The sequence below is a fragment of the Phacochoerus africanus genome, chromosome 14 (assembly GCF_016906955.1).
Source record: "Phacochoerus africanus isolate WHEZ1 chromosome 14, ROS_Pafr_v1, whole genome shotgun sequence".
Classification (NCBI taxonomy): Eukaryota; Metazoa; Chordata; class Mammalia; order Artiodactyla; family Suidae; genus Phacochoerus; species Phacochoerus africanus.
The window spans coordinates 39,780,288-39,799,534 of NC_062557.1; the positions used below are offsets into that span (position 1 = coordinate 39,780,288).

Here is a 19,247-nt window from a genome sequence, read left to right on the forward strand (position 1 = left end):
CAGCGGGCAGTGTCAGAGTGGGGAGACCCGAGGAACAGACCGCACTGCTCCTTGGGTCCCTTCCAGCTCTGAGCAGCCTCGCCCTTCTCTGAAGATCTCAAAACACTTCCTGCCTGTGCCCTTGGGACCTGCCCAGAGAAGGAGGTGGATGGTGAGACAGAGGCACCTGGGCATGAAAGGAGGCTGGTGATACTGGAATGGGACTCGGGGAGTGACTTTGTCTACAGGCTCTATATCCAGAAATCCTAGGCAGCAAACCTCATATGTCTAGCTCTGCAGGCACAGGAAAAACCCAGATGGTTCATAGCTCACATATACCCAGGTTTACTGCTAAAACTCTAAATTCTACTGAGCCCTCACCCCAGTGTCATCATGTCTTGAGGGATAGTGGGTGCTTTCAGAGGAAGACAGAAATGGGCCAGATGTCGTTTCTGTTCTCAATGAAACCACTTCACAGTAGGAAAACATATACACAACTTTGGGGATGGGGGTGGGGGTGGGGAGGGGGCGCTGTTAAAACAGCACTGGCTTTGCACCAGATATAAATTTGTCTGCTCCAAGTCCAGCTCTGTCCTTACAGGCTGTGAAACCTTTGGCAAATGACTCTACTGCACTGAGCCTCAGTTTCCTCGTCTGTAAAATAGGGATAAATACAGCACCTACCTCACTGGATTGTAAGGGGATAACTTTGTAAAGTTGTTTTCTCTCTTCCAGAGGGTAAGGTTAAGAAAAGGATCTTTCAAAATACCAAATCACACGGTGTTCCTGTCGTGGTGCAGTGGTTAACGAATCCGACTAGGAACCATGAGGTTGCAGGTTTGATCCGTGGCCTCGCTCAGTGGGTTAAGGATCTGGTGTTGCCGTGAGCTGTGGTGTAGGTTGCAGATGGGGCTCGGATCCCGCGTGGCTGTGGCTGTGGCTGTGGAGCAGGCTGGTGGCTACAGCTCCAATTAGACCCTTAGCCTGGGAACCTCCGTATGCTGTGGGAGCGGCCCTAGAAAAGACAAAAAAAAAAAAAAAATTAAATCATTGTGTGTGTGTGTTCTATATACTCAGGGTTTTTACTGTTGTTCATTCAAAATTACTTTTATTTGGAAAACAGAAGCAGATGTCCTCTCTGCGCGCTGCTGCTTTCAAGCACCTATCAGACGACTGGTGAGGATCTGATTAGATTCCTTGTCACTGTCTTCCCTCACCAACAGGTAGGTCCCTGAGAGTAGGGACGGTGGGTCCCATCCAACGTTCTGGACCAGCGTTCATTATGGAAGGTGGCACCAGGGAGGCTGGTGAGGAGGCGTAATGGGGAAAAGGCAGGGGACTCAACTTCGCGCCGCCCACGCCGGGTCGCAGGAGCCCGCGCGTCCGCCCCGCGGTCGGCAGGTGGCGCCGCAGGCAAGGCCCTGGAGCCTGGAAACCGGAAGCGGCGGCGGGGCCGGGCAGGCAGGCTCCTGGGCGCCGGAGACCAGGCAGGGTCCACACCCTGTGCGCCGCCGCCTCCCGACGCCAGCCCCCAGCGTTTGGTCCGGAAGGGGGTGCTGCGGGGTGTCTGGAGAGGGCCTCGTGGATGCCCCCAGGACCAGCGGCCCCGGGGCCTCCAGGGAACATGGGCGTGCTTCGGGCCGGACTGTGTCCCGGCCTCACTCAGGACATGGTCCAGCTTCTGCGGAGCCGCGGGATCAAGACAGGTGACCGCGGGCGCGCGCCTGTGCGGGCCACATGGCTGGGCCCAGCGCGGAGGCTGGCCCCGGCCCTGGCATACCGGGTGGGGCCCCTCCCCTGCCTCCGACGCCCATAGCCTTCTGGCAGAGCTTGGGAGGGTGGGACTGGGCAAGCCCCGCTCCAGGAGGGCTAGAACCCCCCACTGTGGGCTAGGCGCCGCGCCAGCCCCTGCGGCTCCGCTAGTTCGCGTAGGCGAGGAAAAGTCACGGGCGGGAGTCTGGGGCCTCCCTTGCCGCGCATCAACTCCGCGTGTTTTGTTTTCAGTGGTGGACCTGGTTTCTGCAGACTTGGAGGAGGTAGCCCAGAAATGTGGTTTGTCTTATAAGGTGAGCTGGCGGTCTTCACACTCCAAACATGGGTGTCTCTAAATGCCCATCCCCGAGCAGAGTGTCCCCAGAGATTGATAAGGGGGGGGGGTGCTAGGAGACCCTGGATGGCCCCCTCCCTTGGCGGGTCGTTGCCGCACACTCCCGGCTGCTCCGGCAGCTTCCTGAGTTGCCCCGCCCCTTCCGCAGGCCCTGGTCGCCCTGAGGCGGGTGCTGCTGGCTCAGTTCTCCGCTTTTCCCTGCAATGGCGCTGATCTCTACGAGGAACTGAAGACGTCCACGGCCATCCTGTCCACCGGCATTAGAAGGTTTGTGTGTGTGTAGCTGGGGGAGAAGGCGAGAGGCCAGAGGCTCTGGCCGGGCTTTTGATGCCTGAGGAAGAGCAGGCTGCTTCAGCTGTGGTTGAAGGAGACACGGGAGGGGGTCAGGATTTCTGAGTTCTCTTACCCTGTAACAGAGTTTCTCTGACTCCTAACTTAGGATGCATAATTTTGGGGGGGTGGCTGTCTTGTGCATATAGTAGGATGTTTGGCAGCATCCCTGGCCTCCACCCCACTAGATGCCAGTTGCACCCCTCTCCTTCATAGGTCATGACCATCAAAAATGGCTCTAGCTGTTGCCAAACGACCCTGGGGGCCAAAATTGCTACTGGTTGAGAATCACTGTCCTGTAACACAAGATGTCAGCACTTCCACAGATATTATTCCACAGATCAGAGCAACTTTTCTCTGGCCCTTTCTGCCCTTTCACTTAAGGATGGGGCAGGGAGTTCCCGTTGTAGCTCACTGGGTTAAGAACCTGAGGTGGGTTAAGTATCCATAAGGATGCATGTTTGATCCTTGGGCTTGCTCAGTGGCTTAAAGATCTGACATTGCTGTGAGCTGTGTAGGTCACAGACCGGTCTTGGATCTGGTGTTGCTGCGGCTGTGGTATAGGCTGGCGGCAGCAGCTCCGATTTGACCCCTAGCCTGCGAACTTTCATATGCTGCAGGCACAGCCCCAAAAAGAAAAAAAACAATGGGGCAAGAGAGCACAACTGAATACCATTTATTTGAGTGCCAACTATATACCAGCCAGGGCTCCAGCCCTGGCGCACTTGATCCAGAACCTGGTTCCTTCACCGTACTTTGCAGCAGGAAGGGACAGGAGTGATTTATGTTCTGCTGTGCAGTTTGGAGAGGGAACGCGTTGGAAGAAAACAGGCAGCTTCTGGCCAAGGAAGGCTGACCTCTTTCCTGGCCTGTTTGTACAGAATTTGATAAAGAGCACTGCCACCACCAAGGTCTTTGGATTGGTTTGGCCTTTGCTCTTTCCCGTGCATATCCTCTTGGCAAGGTTCATACAGCATGGCACCTGCTTTCTGCGGCTGGGGGTCCAGATCTGTCATTCATCAAGCACTGGCCGAGTGCCTGTAGGTGACAGATGTATGCCAATGATACGAATATGGGTGAGGCAAGGCCCTCGCACTTAAGGAGTGTGGGGTCTGGTGGGTAGAGAAAAGCAAGGGACAGAAGAGAGGGGTGTGGGCACGTGTGTGTTGGGGGTGGTGACTAACAGGGAGCAGCCTTGGCCTTTGGGAATTTATAAAACCAGCCCAGGCATTCCCACTGTGGTGCCACAGGACCAGCGGCATCTTGGGAGCCCTGGGATACAGGTTCGATCCCCAACCTGGCACAGTGGGTTAAGGATCCGGTGTTGCTGCAGCTGTGGCTTAGGATATGATCCCTGGCCTGGGAACTCCATGTGCCATGGGGCGGTCAGAAAAAAAGAAGGGGGGTTCCCGTCATGGCGCAGTGGTTAACGAATCCGACTAGGAACCATGAGGTTGTGGGTTCGGTCCTTGGCCTTGCTCAGTGGGTTAATGATCTGGCGTTGCCGAGAGCTGTGGTGTAGGTTGCAGATGCGGCTCAGGATCCCGCATTGCTGTGGCTCTGGCGTAGGCCGGCGGCTACAGCTCCGATTAGACCCCTAGCCTGGGAACCTCCATATGTCACGGGAGTGGCCCTAGAAAAGCCAAAAAACAAAAAAAAAAGAAGAAGAAAAAAACCAGCATATACTGAAGCAGCATTCGGAAACAGTCAGGTGGAAAATTGGCAGAATGGCAGCTGCCATGGGTCACTGCAAGGGACTTCACCGTCTGGGAGGCTCTGTGGAGGAGGCGGGCCTTGGGCTGTCTGGAACGGAGGGGCGTTCTGAGCACTCACCAGGAACCAGACACCGTGACCTGAAATAACCGGGTACCTCCTTGCATTTATCTTCACAACCACAATGAATGTGTTCCCCCTGAAAATCACCATCCTGTAGATGAGAAAAGCGGGACTCAGGTAGTGACTTGCTCAAGATCCCCCAGCTAGTAAGTGGCAGACCAGGCCCTTGAAGTCATGCCTGTCACACTCCTAAGCCTAAGAACACAACTCCAAATAGCATGTCTGCCCTGTTGCCCCCTCTCCGGGTGGGAGGCTTTATTGTGCAAGTGGACGTACAGGTGTGGTGTCGAGGTACTCCGGTGGGTGGAGGCAGGGAGGCTGGCAGCAGAGAGCCCCGGGAGGATGTGACAGGGGAGGGCATGTGAGCTGGTTTAGGGCTGGTGATAGCAGGAGGCATGTTGAAGAAATGTGATAAGCCTGCCCGCCCGGGGGATAGAGAGGTGACTCGCCAGGAGGTCCCTTCATGGCTTAGCGGTTAATGAACCTGACTGGGATCCATGAGGATGTGGGTTCGATCCCTGGCCTCGCTCAGTGGGTTAACGATCTGGCGTTGCCGTGAGCTGTGGTAAAGGTCACAGACACGGCTTGGATCCCGAGTTGCTGTGGCTGTGGTGTAGGCTGGCAGCAGTAGCTCCAATTTGACCCCTAGCCTGGGAACCTCCATATGCTGCCAGTGCGGCCCTAAAAAGAAAAAAAAAATGACTCACTAGGTTTCTAGCCTTCCTCGAAGTGTTCTGTGGACACTGGGTGGTTGTGACTTTACTGTGGGAGGGGAGTCAATAGTGTGGGAAATGCTAGTTGACCCAAATTAAGCGGGTTTCTCTATTGCGGGCTTTCTCAGAGCCTTTAGTGCCGGTGGGCGCCATGGATCTTTACGAGGACGAGGGACTACGCACCGTGGCTGGGAAGAGCTGCGTTGACTGGGGGAGGTGGGTTGTTCCTTGAAGGCCAGAGCTATGTCTTATTCATCTGTGCCTCTGCCTTGTAAAAGGCCTTCAGGAAATGTGCTGTTTGAATGAATGACTGAAAGCCAGTTCAGAGGGAAAGGTGGGGGATAAATCCTAGAAACCCTTTGTGTTCAGAACAGGTGGTGCTGGAGTTTCCTGGTGGCTCAGTGGGTTAAGGATCTGCCATTGTCCCTGCTGTGCCGTTGTCACCCTATGGGTATGGGTTTGATTCTGGGCTGGGGAACTTCCTTGTGCCTAGGATGAGGCCAAAACAAAACAGGTGAGAAGTTCTTGTCATGGCTCAGTGGTTAACGAACCCGACCAGTATCCATGAAGACCCAGGTTCAATCTCTGGCCTTGCTCAGTGGGTTAAGGATCCGGCGTTGCCGTGAGCTGTGGTGTAGATTGCAGATGAGGCTCAGATCCCAAGTTGCCGTGGCTCTGGCGTAGGTCGGCAGCTACAGCTCCGATTGGACTCCTAGCCTGGAAACCTCCATATGCCGCGAGTGCCGCCCTAAAAAGACAAAAGATAGAAAAAAGGGGGGGGGTTCTTTAGGTGGTAAGAGACGTGGAATGTAAACAGGTGAGAAGTCAGCTGGGAGGTGGATTTGGGAATTCCTTATGCAGACTGATCCTCATGGTCAAGAATGCGACTGATTCTTTTTTTTTGGTCTTTTTAGGGCCACACCCGCAGCATATGGAGGTTCCCAGGCTTGGAATCGAATCGGAGCTGTAGCTGCCAGCCTACGCCACAGCCGCAGATCCGAGCCACGTCTGCAGCGTACACCGCAGCTCACGGCAACACTGGATCCTTAACCCACTGAGCAAGGCCAGGGATCGAACCGGCAACCTCAGGGTTCCCAGTCGGATTTGTTTCTACTGCGCTACGACGGAAACTCCTGTTCGGTGTCTTATTTCTGACCATTACATAAACCCAGGCATGTGAAGAAATGGCTAGATCTATACACACAGACACATGTGGAAGTACTGGTGGATCTGAATAAGGTCGGCGGATGGCTCCAGTGTCAGTTTGTGAGGTTGTACTGCAGCACAGTACGTCTTAGGGTGAAAGATGCTGCCATTGGGGGGAATGAGGGGAAGGATACAGGGGACCTCCCCATACATTGTTTTTGGGGTTTTTTTTTTGTCCTTTTTTGCCATTTCTTGGGCCGCTCCTGCGGCATATGGAGGTTCCCAGGCTAGGGGTCAAATCAGAGCTGGAGCCACCGGCCTACGCCAGAGCCACAGCAATGCAGGATCCGAGCCGCGTCTGCGACCTACACCACAGCTCACAGCAACACCGGATCCCGGATCGTTAACCCACTGAGCAAGGGCAGAGATGGAACCTGCAACCTCATGGTTCCTAGTCGGATTCGTTAACCACTGAGCCACGACGGCAACTCTCCCATACATTGTTTTTTGCAACTTCTTGTGAATCTGTAATTATTTCAGAGTTTTTGTTTGTTTGTTTTTAATGACAAGTTAGGGGAAGTGCTCATGCAAAGGGCTGAGATGGAGAATGAGAGGAGACCTTTGGATGGGGCGGCAAAGGCCTCTGTGGACGGGTGATCACCCAGAGGTGATCTTGAAGCCAGGAGTGAAAGGATGAGTGGCCAGAGGAGGAACATTTAGCTGTGCCCACCTTCCCTGAAGGAAACCCCACCTGGAGAAGCCTCCTGGCCAGAATGTTAGACGGTCTCTGGACAGAACAGTGCTTGGAGGGAACGTGCAGCTTTTCTTCCTGGTTCCAACCCCCTCCCTTCCCACCAGTCCCCCTTGATTGATTATTTTCCCTCTTCCTCTGCCGCCAGCCTGGACAAACTGCTCGATGCCGGTCTTTATACTGGAGAAGTGACTGAAATCGTAGGAGGCCCAGGTAGCGGCAAAACCCAGGTACACGCGTGGCTGGCAGCTGGGAGGGTTGGAGGAGGTGGGGGTGCCTAGCCCTGGATCCCTGGGGCCGCTTCTGCCGTGTGCTCGTGGTTCAGAGCTGGGAAGGGAGAAGAGGGGTGGGCCTCGAACTTGGCCCATTGGTGTCTCTGGGATCTGGGCACAATTTGGTGTTTGGAAGCTCCCTTTCTGGGCATTCCTTGAGGGTTCACGTTGACCCGATGCCCCGTCTCTACTCAGGTGTGTCTCTGTGTGGCTGCGAACGTGGCCCACAGCCTGCAGCAGAAGGTCCTGTACATTGATTCCAATGGCGGGCTCACAGCCTCCCGCATCCTCCAGCTGCTTCAGGCCAGAACCTCAGATGAGGAGGAGCAGGTAAAGGGCAGGGGGGGTGGGGTTCCTTTGAGGCTCTGATACTGTAAGACCCCGTTATCGAACATGGCAAGAACGGTGGCCGTTTGGGTAAAGAGTCGTCTCTGTCTTTGAAACGGGGTGTTCTACTAACACTTGCTGTTTGCTGCAGGCCTCCCCATTATGACATCAGCCCAGCTCAGATGCCACCTGCTCTGATCCAGGAAGCCCAACCCCAACCTCGTGCAGGGCTGCCACACACCCCACCTCTGTTTCTACCTCATTTTTTTGCCCATGGTAGACACACTCATCAGTCCTGTCACTCCTTCCCGTGGGGCTCTGACTTGGCTTTACAGCTCGGCACCCCTTGGTCGGGAACTGGCCCATCAGAGAAAGCCCATTTGCCATCATGGACCTGAGTCCTTGCATCTAAGTGCCTCTTCCTGCTCAGCGTCAAAATCCCTCTTCATCTTGCCCGACCCCCTGCTCTTCTCCAAAGCCTTCTTTCTCTTTCCCACCCCTCCAGGCGGGAGCTCTCCAGAGGATCCAGGTGGTGCGTGTGTTTGGCATCTTCCAGATGCTGGATGTGCTCCAGGACCTGCGAGGAGCTGTAGCCCAGCAGGTAAGCCTGCTTTCCACCCCTTCCTGCTTCCCCCGGCTCGCCGGTGCGGTCTGCCTGTGGGCAGGTGTCCTATGGCAGACTCTGCTTGGGAATGCAGCTGTGCAGTCTGGTGACTCCAGCTGTGCCCGCCACTCCCAGGATGGGATTCCTGAATGCTTCATTCATTCCTGAGTGCCTCCTCATTGACATGCTCATCTTCCCTACTAAACACTTAGCTCCTTGAGTGCTAGGATCATGTCATATTCATTGCTGCATTACTCTGCTGGCTCAGTTAGGATTGCTCTCAGCTGCAAGTAATAGAGTCTGTCTAATAGATGTTTGACCCTTGAGGACGTTTAATTGTCTCACATGAGCCTGGAGGTTGGCAGGTCCATAATTTGAGGGCTCCAGGTTGGTGTGCCTGGTTCTCTGCTCTTCTCCCTCGTGATTGCAAAGCGGCTGCTATAGCTCTAAGCATCATGTCTCCGCACATCCATATCACATCCATATTCAGGGCAATAAGAGATACGTGCCTCTTTTCTGTGCCTCTTCCCTTTTATAAGGGAAGAAAAATCTTTCTCTGTAACCCGCCAGTGTACTTCCCACCTCCTCTTACATCTAATTGGCCAAAACTGAGTTATATGTATGTCTTAGACCAGGGAAGGGGTTGGGCCCACCTTCCCTCTGTCAGGAGAGTTCTGCCCAGTACTTGAACATACTCAGAGTCCTGTTAACGAGGAAGAGGAATCTGGAAAGGCATTTGGGTCCATGCCCTGCTACACCTGATAGGTGCGTAGATAGGATTTGGTGCACTGGTTTATACACTCTTCGGTTTGGAAGACCTTAGAGAGAACAGTTTAATTCTATTTAATTAGTTTAATTCGTCTTAACCTTTTTTCTCACCCCAAGGCATGACGTTTTCCCAAGGGCATCCCTAGGGCGGTAGATGGAGTAAATCGTTTTTACAAACATTACACCATGTGATAGTTGAACAAACACTTGCTGTAGGAATCATAGCTGGTTATAACCCTCCTGTGTGTTAAGACATGGAGTCCAGTAGTCCTGATCGAAGCCAACCCTCTCATGCTAGAGACATGCAGTGAGCTGCTCAAGGTCACCACATGTCTAGGATAAGAACAAAGCTTATAAACCAACTATCTCAACTCAGGAGTTCCCATTGTGGTGCAGTGGTTAACGAACCCAACTGGGAACCGTGAGGTTGCAGGTTTGATCCCTGGCCTTGCTCGGTGGGTTAAGGATCCGGTGTTGCCGTGAGCTGTGGTGTTGGTCACAGACGAGGCTCAGATCTGGCGTTGCTGTGGCTCTGGAGTAGGCCGGCAGCTGTAGCTCTGACTAGACCCCCAGCCTGGGAACCTCCATATGCCATGGGTGCAGCCCTAAAAAGACAAAAAAAAAAAAATTCAACTCACTTGTCAAAGGACTTTTTTTTCTTTTTCTTTTTTTTTTACTGTAGCTTGTATATATTCTTTTTTTTTTTTTGTCTTTTTGCCTTTTCTTGAGCCGCTCCCACGGCATATGGAGGTTCCCAGGCTAGGGGTTGAATCAGAGCTGTAGCCGCCGGCCTACACCACAGCCACAGCAACGCGGGATCCCCAACCCACTGAGCAAGGCCAGGGACTGAACCTGCAACCTCATGGTTCCTAGTTGGGTTCGTTAACCACTGCGCCACGATAGGAACTCCAATATTCTATTGTTACATAACAAATTACTACAAACTTAGTGACTTAAGAGGACACGTATTTATCACCTCACAGTTTCAGGAATCTGGGCTCAGCTTAGCCTGCTCCTCTGCTTCGGAGGGTCTTATTAGGCTGGAATCAAGGTGGCAGCTGGATTGTGTTCTCATCTGGAGGCTCAACTGAAGAAGAACTGCTTACCAGTTCATTCACATTGTCAGCAGAATGCATTTCTAGAGGCTTCAGTTTCTTGCTGGCAGTTAGCCAGGGTCCACCTTGAAGTCGAGTCTGTCCATTGTTCCTGCCATATGGCCCTTTCCATAGGTGGTTCACAGCACGGCAGCCCTTGCTGCACGACAGCACAAGAGGAGTTCCCATTGTGGCTCAGGTAACGAACCTGATTAGTATCCACGAGGATGTGGGTTTGATCCCAGCCTTGCTCAGTGGGTTAAAGATCTGGCGTTGCGTGAGCTGTGGTATAGGGTGCAGATGCAGCTTGGAACTGGCGTGGCTGTGGTGAAGGCCGGCAGCTACGGCTCTGATCGACCTAGGCTGAGAACTTCCATATGCCGTGGGTACAGCCCGAAAAAGAAAAAGACAGCGAAAGAGTGAGAGCAAAATGTAACACGAGGTCTTATATAACATGATGTAATCACAGGAGTGGCAGCATATTACCTTTGCCTTATATCATAGCCCAGTCCAGAGAGTGACAGCCAACACCTTCGGCATTTTATTTTTTTCTTTTCTCTGCAATGCCGGATCCTTAACCCACGGAGCAAGGCCGGGGTTGAACCCACATCCTCATGGATACTAGTTGGGTTCATAACCTGCTGAGCCACAATGGGAACTCACCACTTTTGGCGTTATTAGAAAGCCAGACACAGGACTCCCCCACGGTCAAGGGAAAGGGATCATAGGGGGCTTGAACACCTAGAGGTGGGAATCGTGGGGTCTGTCTGGCACACGTGACCTGATAGCTCCGTAGTTACAGGCGGTGAAAGCCTTGCTGTCCCATCTTAGCCAGAGATTTCAACCTGCCCGCCCAGAGAGGAGGAAGGGAGGGCTAAGCCAATCTCTCTCTCCTCTGCCATCGCCCCTTAGACAAGACGATGACTGGTCAGAGTCAGCAACCGGGAGACAAAGGGCGAGATGTACCAAAGACCAGAGAAGCTGAACATCCAAGACTTGGCTAACATGAAGTGAAAAAAAATTTGTGGAAACAGAATTATCCAGGGCATCGGATATAAGGAGAGAGGGAGAAGAGAAGGGAGGCGTCAAGGACAGGTTAGGTGCAAGAACCTGGGAGGATGCTCGTGCTCGAGTGGGGACAAAACGTGGTTTCAGCAGGTGGCTGTCTGTATCGTCTGTATTTGGAAACTTTAGATATGGAAGATGAGGCTCGAGAGGCACCACCTAGGAGGAGTCAGTGGACTAAAGAGAAGGCTAACCTCCTTACTAGCAGAAGTTTTGAACTTGGAGAGTAAGCAGGAGAGGCAAGAGAGGAACCTGACAATGTGGCGAGGGGCTGGCCATAAGGAGAAAGATTCCACGAAGAAAATTCCTGACCAGGGGGCCCCGGGATCTGAGCACAGATTTCTTCAGTTTATTTTATTTATTTATTTTTTTTGTCTTTTTGCCATTTCTTGGTCTGCTCCCACAGCATATGGAGGTTCCCAGGCTAGGGGTCCAATCGGAGCTGTAGCGAGCCACAGCAACGCGGGATCCTAGCCGAGTCTGTGACCCACACCACAGCTCACGGCAACGCTGGATCCTTAACCCATTGAGCAAGGCCAGGTATCGAACCCGCAACCTCATGGTTCTTAGTCAGATTCGTTAATCACTGCACCACGACGGGAACTCCCTTCAGTTTAATTTTTTTAGGGTATCTGGGATGACCTGTGATTTCAACTCCCTCTGGCCACCCAAGTCTTCGGTAAACTCTGGTATACATACACATGGGGATGGGCAAGAAAGGCATTGATGCAAATCCGTCAGACCTGCACAGCTGTATTTGGGGTGGAGGAGGTTATTTCTTAGCAGTTTCTGCTACAGGAACAAGCTCGTCTTGTAATGGGCGCCCCCTAGAGGCCATATGGTTCATGGCATCCGCTTCCCATCATCCCCCTCCAGGTGAGCAGTTCTGCAGGGACTGTGAAGGTGGTGGTGGTGGACTCGGTCACTGCGGTGGTCTCCCCTCTTCTGGGAGGTCAGCAGAGGGAAGGTGAGTGGTGTGGCAGAGCCCGGGGTTGGGGTTGCGCTCTTGCCTCCTGGCTCTGGAGTCCAGTTTTCGGCCATCCTGGTCCCTGCTGCTCTGTTGCCCACCCTCTCTGCTGTTTCTCCTCCAGGCTTGGCCTTGATGATGCAGCTGGCCCGAGAGCTGAAGACCCTGGCGCGGGACCTGGGCGTGGCAGTGGTGGTAGGAAGCGGGCTTGGCCAGCCATGCTTGTCTTACCTCTGTTTCCTGGACTTCACCAAGTGGGGAGATGAACTTTCTAGTTATAGTTCTTTTTTTTTTCATTTTTGATATTTAGGGCCTCACCTGCATCCTATGGAAGTTCCCGGGCTAGGGGTCAAATCTGAGCTGCAGCTGCTGGCCTTCACCACAGCCAAAGCAACACCAGATCCAAGCCACATCTGTGATCTATGCCACAGCTCATGGCAACGCTGGATCCTTAACCCACTGAGTGAGGCCAGGGAGGTGAACCCTCACTGTCATGGGTACTAGTCAGATGCATTAGCTCCTGAGCCACAGTGGGAACTCATAGTTATGGTTCTTTACTTCCCTTAAACAGCAGCTTCTGAACCCCCAAAATGACCCTATGGAGAAGGGTCATCACCCAACTCACCTTGACATCTACAGTGCGGTACTGGGAGCGAACTGGACCATAAATAGCTAAGGGGAATTCCCTTTGTGACTCAGCAGGTAACGAATCTGACTAGCATCTATGAGGACGCGGTTTCGATTCCTGGCCTTGCTCAGTGGGTGTTGCCGTGAGCTGGTGTTGCCGTGAGCTGTGGTGTAGGTTGCAGATGTGGCTCAGATCCTGCGTTGCTGTGGCTGTGGTGTAGGCTGGCAGCTGCAGCTCTGATTAGACCCCTAGCCTGGGAACCTCCATATGCTGCTGGTGCAGCCCTAAAAAGCAAAAAAAAAATAAATAATAAATAAATAGCCAAGGAATCAGGGACAGTTTTCTTTTTTTTTTTTTAATTTTTTTTTTATTTTATCCACATAAGTGGTCAGGGATCAAAACCAGATCCTTAACCTACTGTGCAAGAGAACTCCTTCTGTGTCTTAGTTTCTTTAAGAATGCCATGTTGATGGAGTTCCTGTCGTGGCGCAGTGGTTAACGAATCCGACTAGGAACCATGAGGTTGCGGGTTCGATCCCTGGCCTTGCTCAGTGAGTTAAGGATCCGGCGTTGCCGTGAGCTGTAGTGTAAATTGCAGACACAGCTTGGAGCCCACATTGCTGTGGCTGTGGCGTAGGCCAGTGGCTATGGCTCTGATTAGACCCCTAGCCTGGGAACCTCCGTATGCTGCGGGAGTAGCCCTAGAAATGGGAAAAAGACAAAAAAAAAAAAAAACCGTGTTCAGCAGCTGCATATTATTTTGTTTAATACTTATGTTACAGGGGATGGCAAACTATTTTCCCTAAAGGACCAGATAGTAAATACAGTTGGCCTTCCTTACCCGGGTGTTCTGCATCTGTAGATTCCACCAACTGTGGACTCAAGCTGTGGTAGGTTGAATTCATGGATGCGGAACCCACAGATGCGAAGGGCCAACCAACTAAACAATACTATTTTATATAAGAGACCAGTATCCATGGTTTTGGTATCCCTGGGGGTCCTGCAACCAGTCTACTTGCAGATAATGAGGGACGGCTGTATTCGAGGCTTTATGGTCATATGGTCTCTGTTGGAACTGCTCAGCTGCTCTTTAGCATGAAAGCAACCATAGGCAATCCCTAAACAAATGGGCATTAGGACGAAGCAGCGGGAGCAGCTGTCCTCTGTCCTAGCATCCCCAGATCTACAAGCCTTTGCTTTTTCCTGCCGCAGGTGACCAACCATGTGACCCGAGACAGGGACAGCGGGAAGCACAAACCTGCCCTTGGACGCTCCTGGAGCTTTGTGCCCAGCACCCGGCTTCTCCTGGACATCAGCCAAGACGCAGGAGCAGGCAGCCGGCGTGTGGCACGTCTGACCAAGTCTCCCCGCTTGGTGAGCCGGCCCCAAGGGGAAAGCCAGGATTCTCGGCCCCTGAGGGTGGTGTCCGGGCCCACAGGTGTCTCACTGAGGAATTCTTGGATGCTGAGACCCTGCAGCCGAAGAGGGTTATGCCGCTCCTCTCACCGTCCCCTCCTGTCTCCTTCCAGCCAACAGGTTTCCAGGAGATGGTGGACATTGGGACCTGGGGGACCCCAGAGCAGAATCCGTCACAGGGCGATGACATATGACTGTGCTGGCAGGCAAAGGGCGAGGTGTTCAAGACCCAACCCTCCTGCACAGTAATGCCCGCCCTTCACTGCCAGCAGCCCTCAGGCAGCAGAGATGCTCTTGGGCTGGGCAGACACAGTCCTCAGCTCTTCTCTCTCGGAAACGCAGCACCACTGGCAAGAGAGGATGCCGTTGTGGAAAGACCCAGAAATTCACGCTGGTGCCAGGTTTTCTGCCCTTGTTTCTACCGTATATGTTTCCAAGGGGAGCCGAGTTCTCCCTGGCTTGGGCATCAGAAGAGGCATTCTAGTGACTGAAAGGGTGATCCTGTGTGTCCATATCATACCCTGGCTCCATCCTAACCCAGTGGATGAGCCTGAGGCCTCTAGCTGGCCGTTGCTCCCCTCCTTCTTCTTTTTGCCTCTGTTTTTCCGTCTGTAAGATGGGGCTCCCTTTCCCTGTGCTCTGTCTTTGAGTTACTGGATGGAAGTAACCTTGTAAATGCAAAACTCTTCTTCATGCAGGTCCTGCCCTTAAAAACATAGAAAAGGAAATTCCCTGAACCCCAGAACCCTCTAACTTCTCCCCAGAAGGTCATTTTTCAGTTTCCTCCAGAGGGGGCCGCAAAGAACAGTTATTTCTCTTTTCCGCTTGCTGATTCGGTTTCACACACACCTGCATGCATCACCGGGACCCGGTGAGACCAGGAGCTCACCGCAGTCCCAGGGATATAATTTAACTGGAAGGGAAGATGTGACCTGCGCCTGGGGCATCCAGCTACTTGTTAACATGCATGGTGCCCTGTGGGGGCCCCTCCACAGTAGAGAGTAACCAGAGGTGCTGAACCATGGCCTTGCCCGTCAACAGACAGGAGAATTTGCACAGTAAATAGATCCAGCTGGGAAAATTGATGCTGGCGTAAATAATACATGGCAAATCTAGTCCTTTATGCAGAAATTCATTGCCGGTGGCTCCAAGATGCAATATAATTACCCTTCTCTTCCTGCCAGCTGTACCACAGCCTGGTGCCCTAGTGGATGCACTAACCCCCGCTGCCTGTTACCGCCATCAAGGCCATCCATCTGCGAGCTGTAACCCTGGCTGGGGCGTAGGGAACAGCCACTGGGGACGGGGCAATAAAAGGCAAAGGAGAGAAATGATCAGGATTGTTTACTGACCACATTTTTTTAAAGGAAGCCCACCTTTCTTGGTTGGAGAGCCTGTTGGGTAATTAATTAGTTGTGTCTTGACTGCAGGAAGGGGGGTCAGAGTTGCAGGCAGAAGATACACCATGAGAGGCAATGAGCAGCAGGGGTAAAAGCAAGATGCATTGAGGATGCAAACAAGTGGCAGACAGGCCCGAGGGTATCTGCCTGAGTGAGGACAGGCTTGGTGAGCCTAAAGCTGGAGGAACCCTGGTGCTGCTGCTTTCACAGGCGCCCAGGAGAAATGAACCTTCAGCAGCCGACACCAGGAGTGGTTGGCACATATTTACAGCCATAGTAGGAAACAAAACATGAAGCTGGGAATGGCAGATCTCTGCCACTTGTACCATTTGGGCATCCTGAGCCCATGCACACGCCACCAATAAATCAGTCGTTCTTTTTTGCGGAGCCCAGAGTCCTTTGCAGTTTTTGTTTTTCTCCATATAGCACTCCGGGCAGCTGCAACCAGTCGTGGACTTGGCATTCAAGGTGGAGCCTGGTTGCCCTCTCTGCCCTGGGCAAATCTGCCGTATTTCCTGTGTGTGATGTTGCGTGCTTCGTCTGGACCCTAGGGGAGTGCGGCTTGAGAGGCCTGTCAAGATCATATGCCCCGGAGTTCCTGTTGTGGCACATGGAAACGAATCTGACTAGGAACCATGAGGTTGCAGGTTTGAGCCCTGGCCTCACTCAGTAGGTTAAGGATCTGGCGTTGCCGTGAGCTGTGGTGCAGGTCGCAGGTGTGTCTCGGATCCTGTGTTGCTGTGACTGTGGTGTAGGCCAGCAGCTGCAGCTCCGATTGGACCCCTAGCCTGGGAACCTCCATATACACAGGTGTAGTCCTAAAAAGACAAAAGACCAAAAAAAAAAAAAAAAAAGATATGAATGGGTCGGTTTTAAGGCATTTTCGAGATGGCAAAGGAGGAAGGCAGGAATATTTTTCACCTGATCAAAATAGTCATTGAGTTCCCCCCAGACCGTCTTTATTTTGTCTTTATAGGGCCATACCCACAGCATAGGGAAGTTCTCAGGCTAAGGGTAGAATCAGACCTGCAGCTACTGGCCTACACCACAGCCACAGCAATGTGGGATCCGAGACACATCTGTGGCCTACACCACACAGCTCACAGCAATGCCAGATCCTTATCCCACTGGGCAAGGCCAGGGATCGAACCCAAGACCTGGATACTAACCTGATTTGTTACTGCTGGGCCACAACAGGAACCCCCAGAGTGTCTTTTTACACATCTTTCTCCAAGAGACTGTTGTATGTGCTTGGTTTGATGTTAGACAAAAAGAATGTTGAGTCCCTTCTATGTGCTAACACCTGATGGGTTTTTTTTTTTTTTTTTCAGCTATTTCTTGGGCCGCATATGGAGGTTCCCAGGCTAGGGGTTGAATCAGAAGAGCTGGAGCCACCGGCCTACGCCAGAGCCACAGCAACGCGGGATCCGAGCCGCGTCTGCAACCTACACCCCAGCTCACGGCAATGCCAGATCCTTAACCCACTGAGCAAGGTCAGGGACCGAACCCGCAACCTCATGGTTCCTAGTCGGATTCGTTAACCACTGCGCCATGATGGGAACTCCTTTTTTGTCTTTTCTAAGGCTGCACCCTCAGAATATGGAGATTCCCAGGCTAGGGGTCTAATTGGAGCTGTAGCCACTGGCCTACACCACAACCACAGCAACACTGGATCCAAGCTGCGTCTGCGACCTACACCACAGGTCACGGCAACACCAGATCTTTAACCCACTGAGCAAGGCCAGGGATCAAACCCAAAACCTCATGGTTCCTAGTCGGATTCACTAACCACTGAGCCATGATGGGAACTCCCTTGATGGCTTTTAAGTCAGGCACTTGAACTCCCAAAGACTGACTCAGGCTAAAGGTTAGTGTATTGTTGTGGCTGCTCTCTGCTGCAAGTAACAAACCGTGGCTGAAGGAGGCTTAAACAGAAGCATTATTATCTCTAGTAATATGAAGTCCAAGATTGGCTCTTTCAGTGGCTTATCTTCAAGGAGCGTAGGGCCTTTCTATCTCTCTGCCCTGCTCTGTTCTTTTGTATTGATTTGTCTTCAGGCTCCCTCTCATCGAAACAGTCATTCTGAGCATCAGTCCAGACATGACAATATCCACAGGCAGAAATACGATTGCCTCCTTGTGTCCTTTTAAGAACGAAGAAAATGCAGAACTTTTTTCCAATCTAATCAGACTTATATCACATTAGTGCAGAACTGCTTCATGCACCCACATCTAAATCATGGCAAGGGAAATGGGACCATTGTAATTGGCTTAGATCAACTGGGAAGTAGCCCTGGAGCTGAGCCTGGGGGCATGTGGCCATCAGAAGGAAATAGGGATGCTACTAGAAAGGGGGGAGTGTGCAGGGTGGCATTGGACTTGGGTGGGCAACCACCAGTGTCTGCCAGAATCCAGGAGCCACATTATCAAGGCTCCTGTGCTTAAGTCCTCGGTGTACATGTCAGACCTCATGGAGAGTAAATGGGAGTCCAGCGAGGTTAAGGACATAACGCTTGTAAGTGAGCAGTACGAGAATCCAAACTTGGGGAGTTCCTGTTGTGACTGAGTGGGTTGAGAATCTGACTAGTATCTGTGAGGATGTGGGTTTGGTCACTTGCCTTGTTCAGTGGGTTAAGGATCTAGTGTTGCCCTGAGCTGTAGTGTAGGTCACAGATGCAGCTCGCGGGATCTCGTGTGGCTGTGGCTGTGGCGTAGGCTGGCAGCGGCAGCTCTGATTCGACCCCTAGCCCAGGAACTTCCATATGCCACAGGTTTGGCCCTAAAAAAAGAAAAACAAACAAACAAACAAACCAAACTTGAATCTGTCTGATTCCAAACCCTACTTTCCATCCTCATGCTGCCTTAAGCTGTGAATATGTAAATATTTCAATTAAATTCTTCATATTTTGCCCTCATAGCAGCCAAGGCTATCCATCTCCACCTCTTTTCATCTTTGCTCACCATAAAGATTGGATCAGAGATCTATTTTCTCAGCATTTTCCAGTTTTCCCAAGGGAAATTTATGAGAATGACACTCACTCAAAGAAGGGAGATATCGTTGGTGTCAAGGTGAACTATAAAGCTGAATAAAAGACAGCGGGGTCTGTGAATCCCTGAGATGTGAGCCAGCAGGAGATAAGGGATTTAGATGAACATTCCAACTAGGTGTTTTTATGTTTTTGTTTTTGCTTTTTAGGGCCATACCTGTGGCATATGGAGCTTCCCAGGCTAGATCTCCAGTTAGAGGTCTAATTGGAGCTGTAGCTGCTGGGCTACGCCACAGCCACAGCAACGCTGGATCTGAGCCACGTCTGCAACCTACACCACAGCTGACTGCAAGGCCGGATCCTCAACCCACTGAGCAAGGCCAGGGGTGGAATCTGCATCCTCATGGATCCTTGTTGGGTTCCTTAACTGTTGAGCCACGGAGGGAACTCCTCCAACTAGGTTTTACTGTGCTCGGGTACCGAGTTTCACACGGGGGAGAGTGAAAACTCTCCACTTGCTGGGGATAGGCACTGAAGAAGGCTTTGTGATGTATGGAGCTTAAATTAGAGCTTGGCAGTTTATCCATCCAAGCTTACCTTCAAAAAGGTGTTTCCCTCATGTTTTCCTGTCATTCTGCACTGGCTTGACTCACTTCCCGTGCTGAGTTTAACAGAAGCAGCGGGAGTCATCGTCCTCGGGTTGTTCCTGACTCCAGCGAGCCGTTTGCAATATTTCATCATTAAGCAAGATGCTGTAGGTTTCCTGTAGTTACCGATTTCCAAGGTAAAGACCTTGTGTTTCCTCTCTATCCTGGAGAAGGAGGCCAGATACTGGCCTTTCTGTTTGGCACGCAGAG

At 52.2% G+C, this 19,247-nt stretch overlaps 1 protein-coding gene across 1 annotated transcript; it reads left to right on the top strand.

Moving 5' to 3' along the window:
• The first annotated feature begins 1,408 nt into the window (after positions 1–1,408).
• Positions 1,409–15,790, top strand: RAD51D (RAD51 paralog D). The gene is made up of 10 exons (XM_047758049.1): positions 1,409–1,685; positions 1,984–2,045; positions 2,235–2,353; positions 7,011–7,092; positions 7,330–7,464; positions 7,967–8,062; positions 11,869–11,959; positions 12,084–12,154; positions 13,800–13,961; positions 14,117–15,790. The coding sequence occupies exons 1-10, from the start codon at positions 1,565–1,567 to the stop codon at positions 14,195–14,197; spliced, it is 1,020 nt and encodes a 339-aa protein (XP_047614005.1). The 5' UTR covers positions 1,409–1,564; the 3' UTR covers positions 14,198–15,790.
• Positions 15,791–19,247: the final 3,457 nt, after the last annotated feature.

What these genes read in the sequence shown, in the direction of transcription:
- RAD51D (XM_047758049.1), top strand. Translation starts at nt 1,565, where the DNA reads ATGCCCCCAGGACCAGCGGCCCCGGGGCCTCCAGGGAACATGGGCGTG. An exon ending in AATGTGGTTTGTCTTATAAG is followed by an intron (nt 2,046 to 2,234) that starts GTGAGCTGGCGG and finishes CCCCTTCCGCAG; the next exon opens with GCCCTGGTCGCCCTGAGGCG. An exon ending in CCTCAGATGAGGAGGAGCAG is followed by an intron (nt 7,465 to 7,966) that starts GTAAAGGGCAGG and finishes CCACCCCTCCAG; the next exon opens with GCGGGAGCTCTCCAGAGGAT.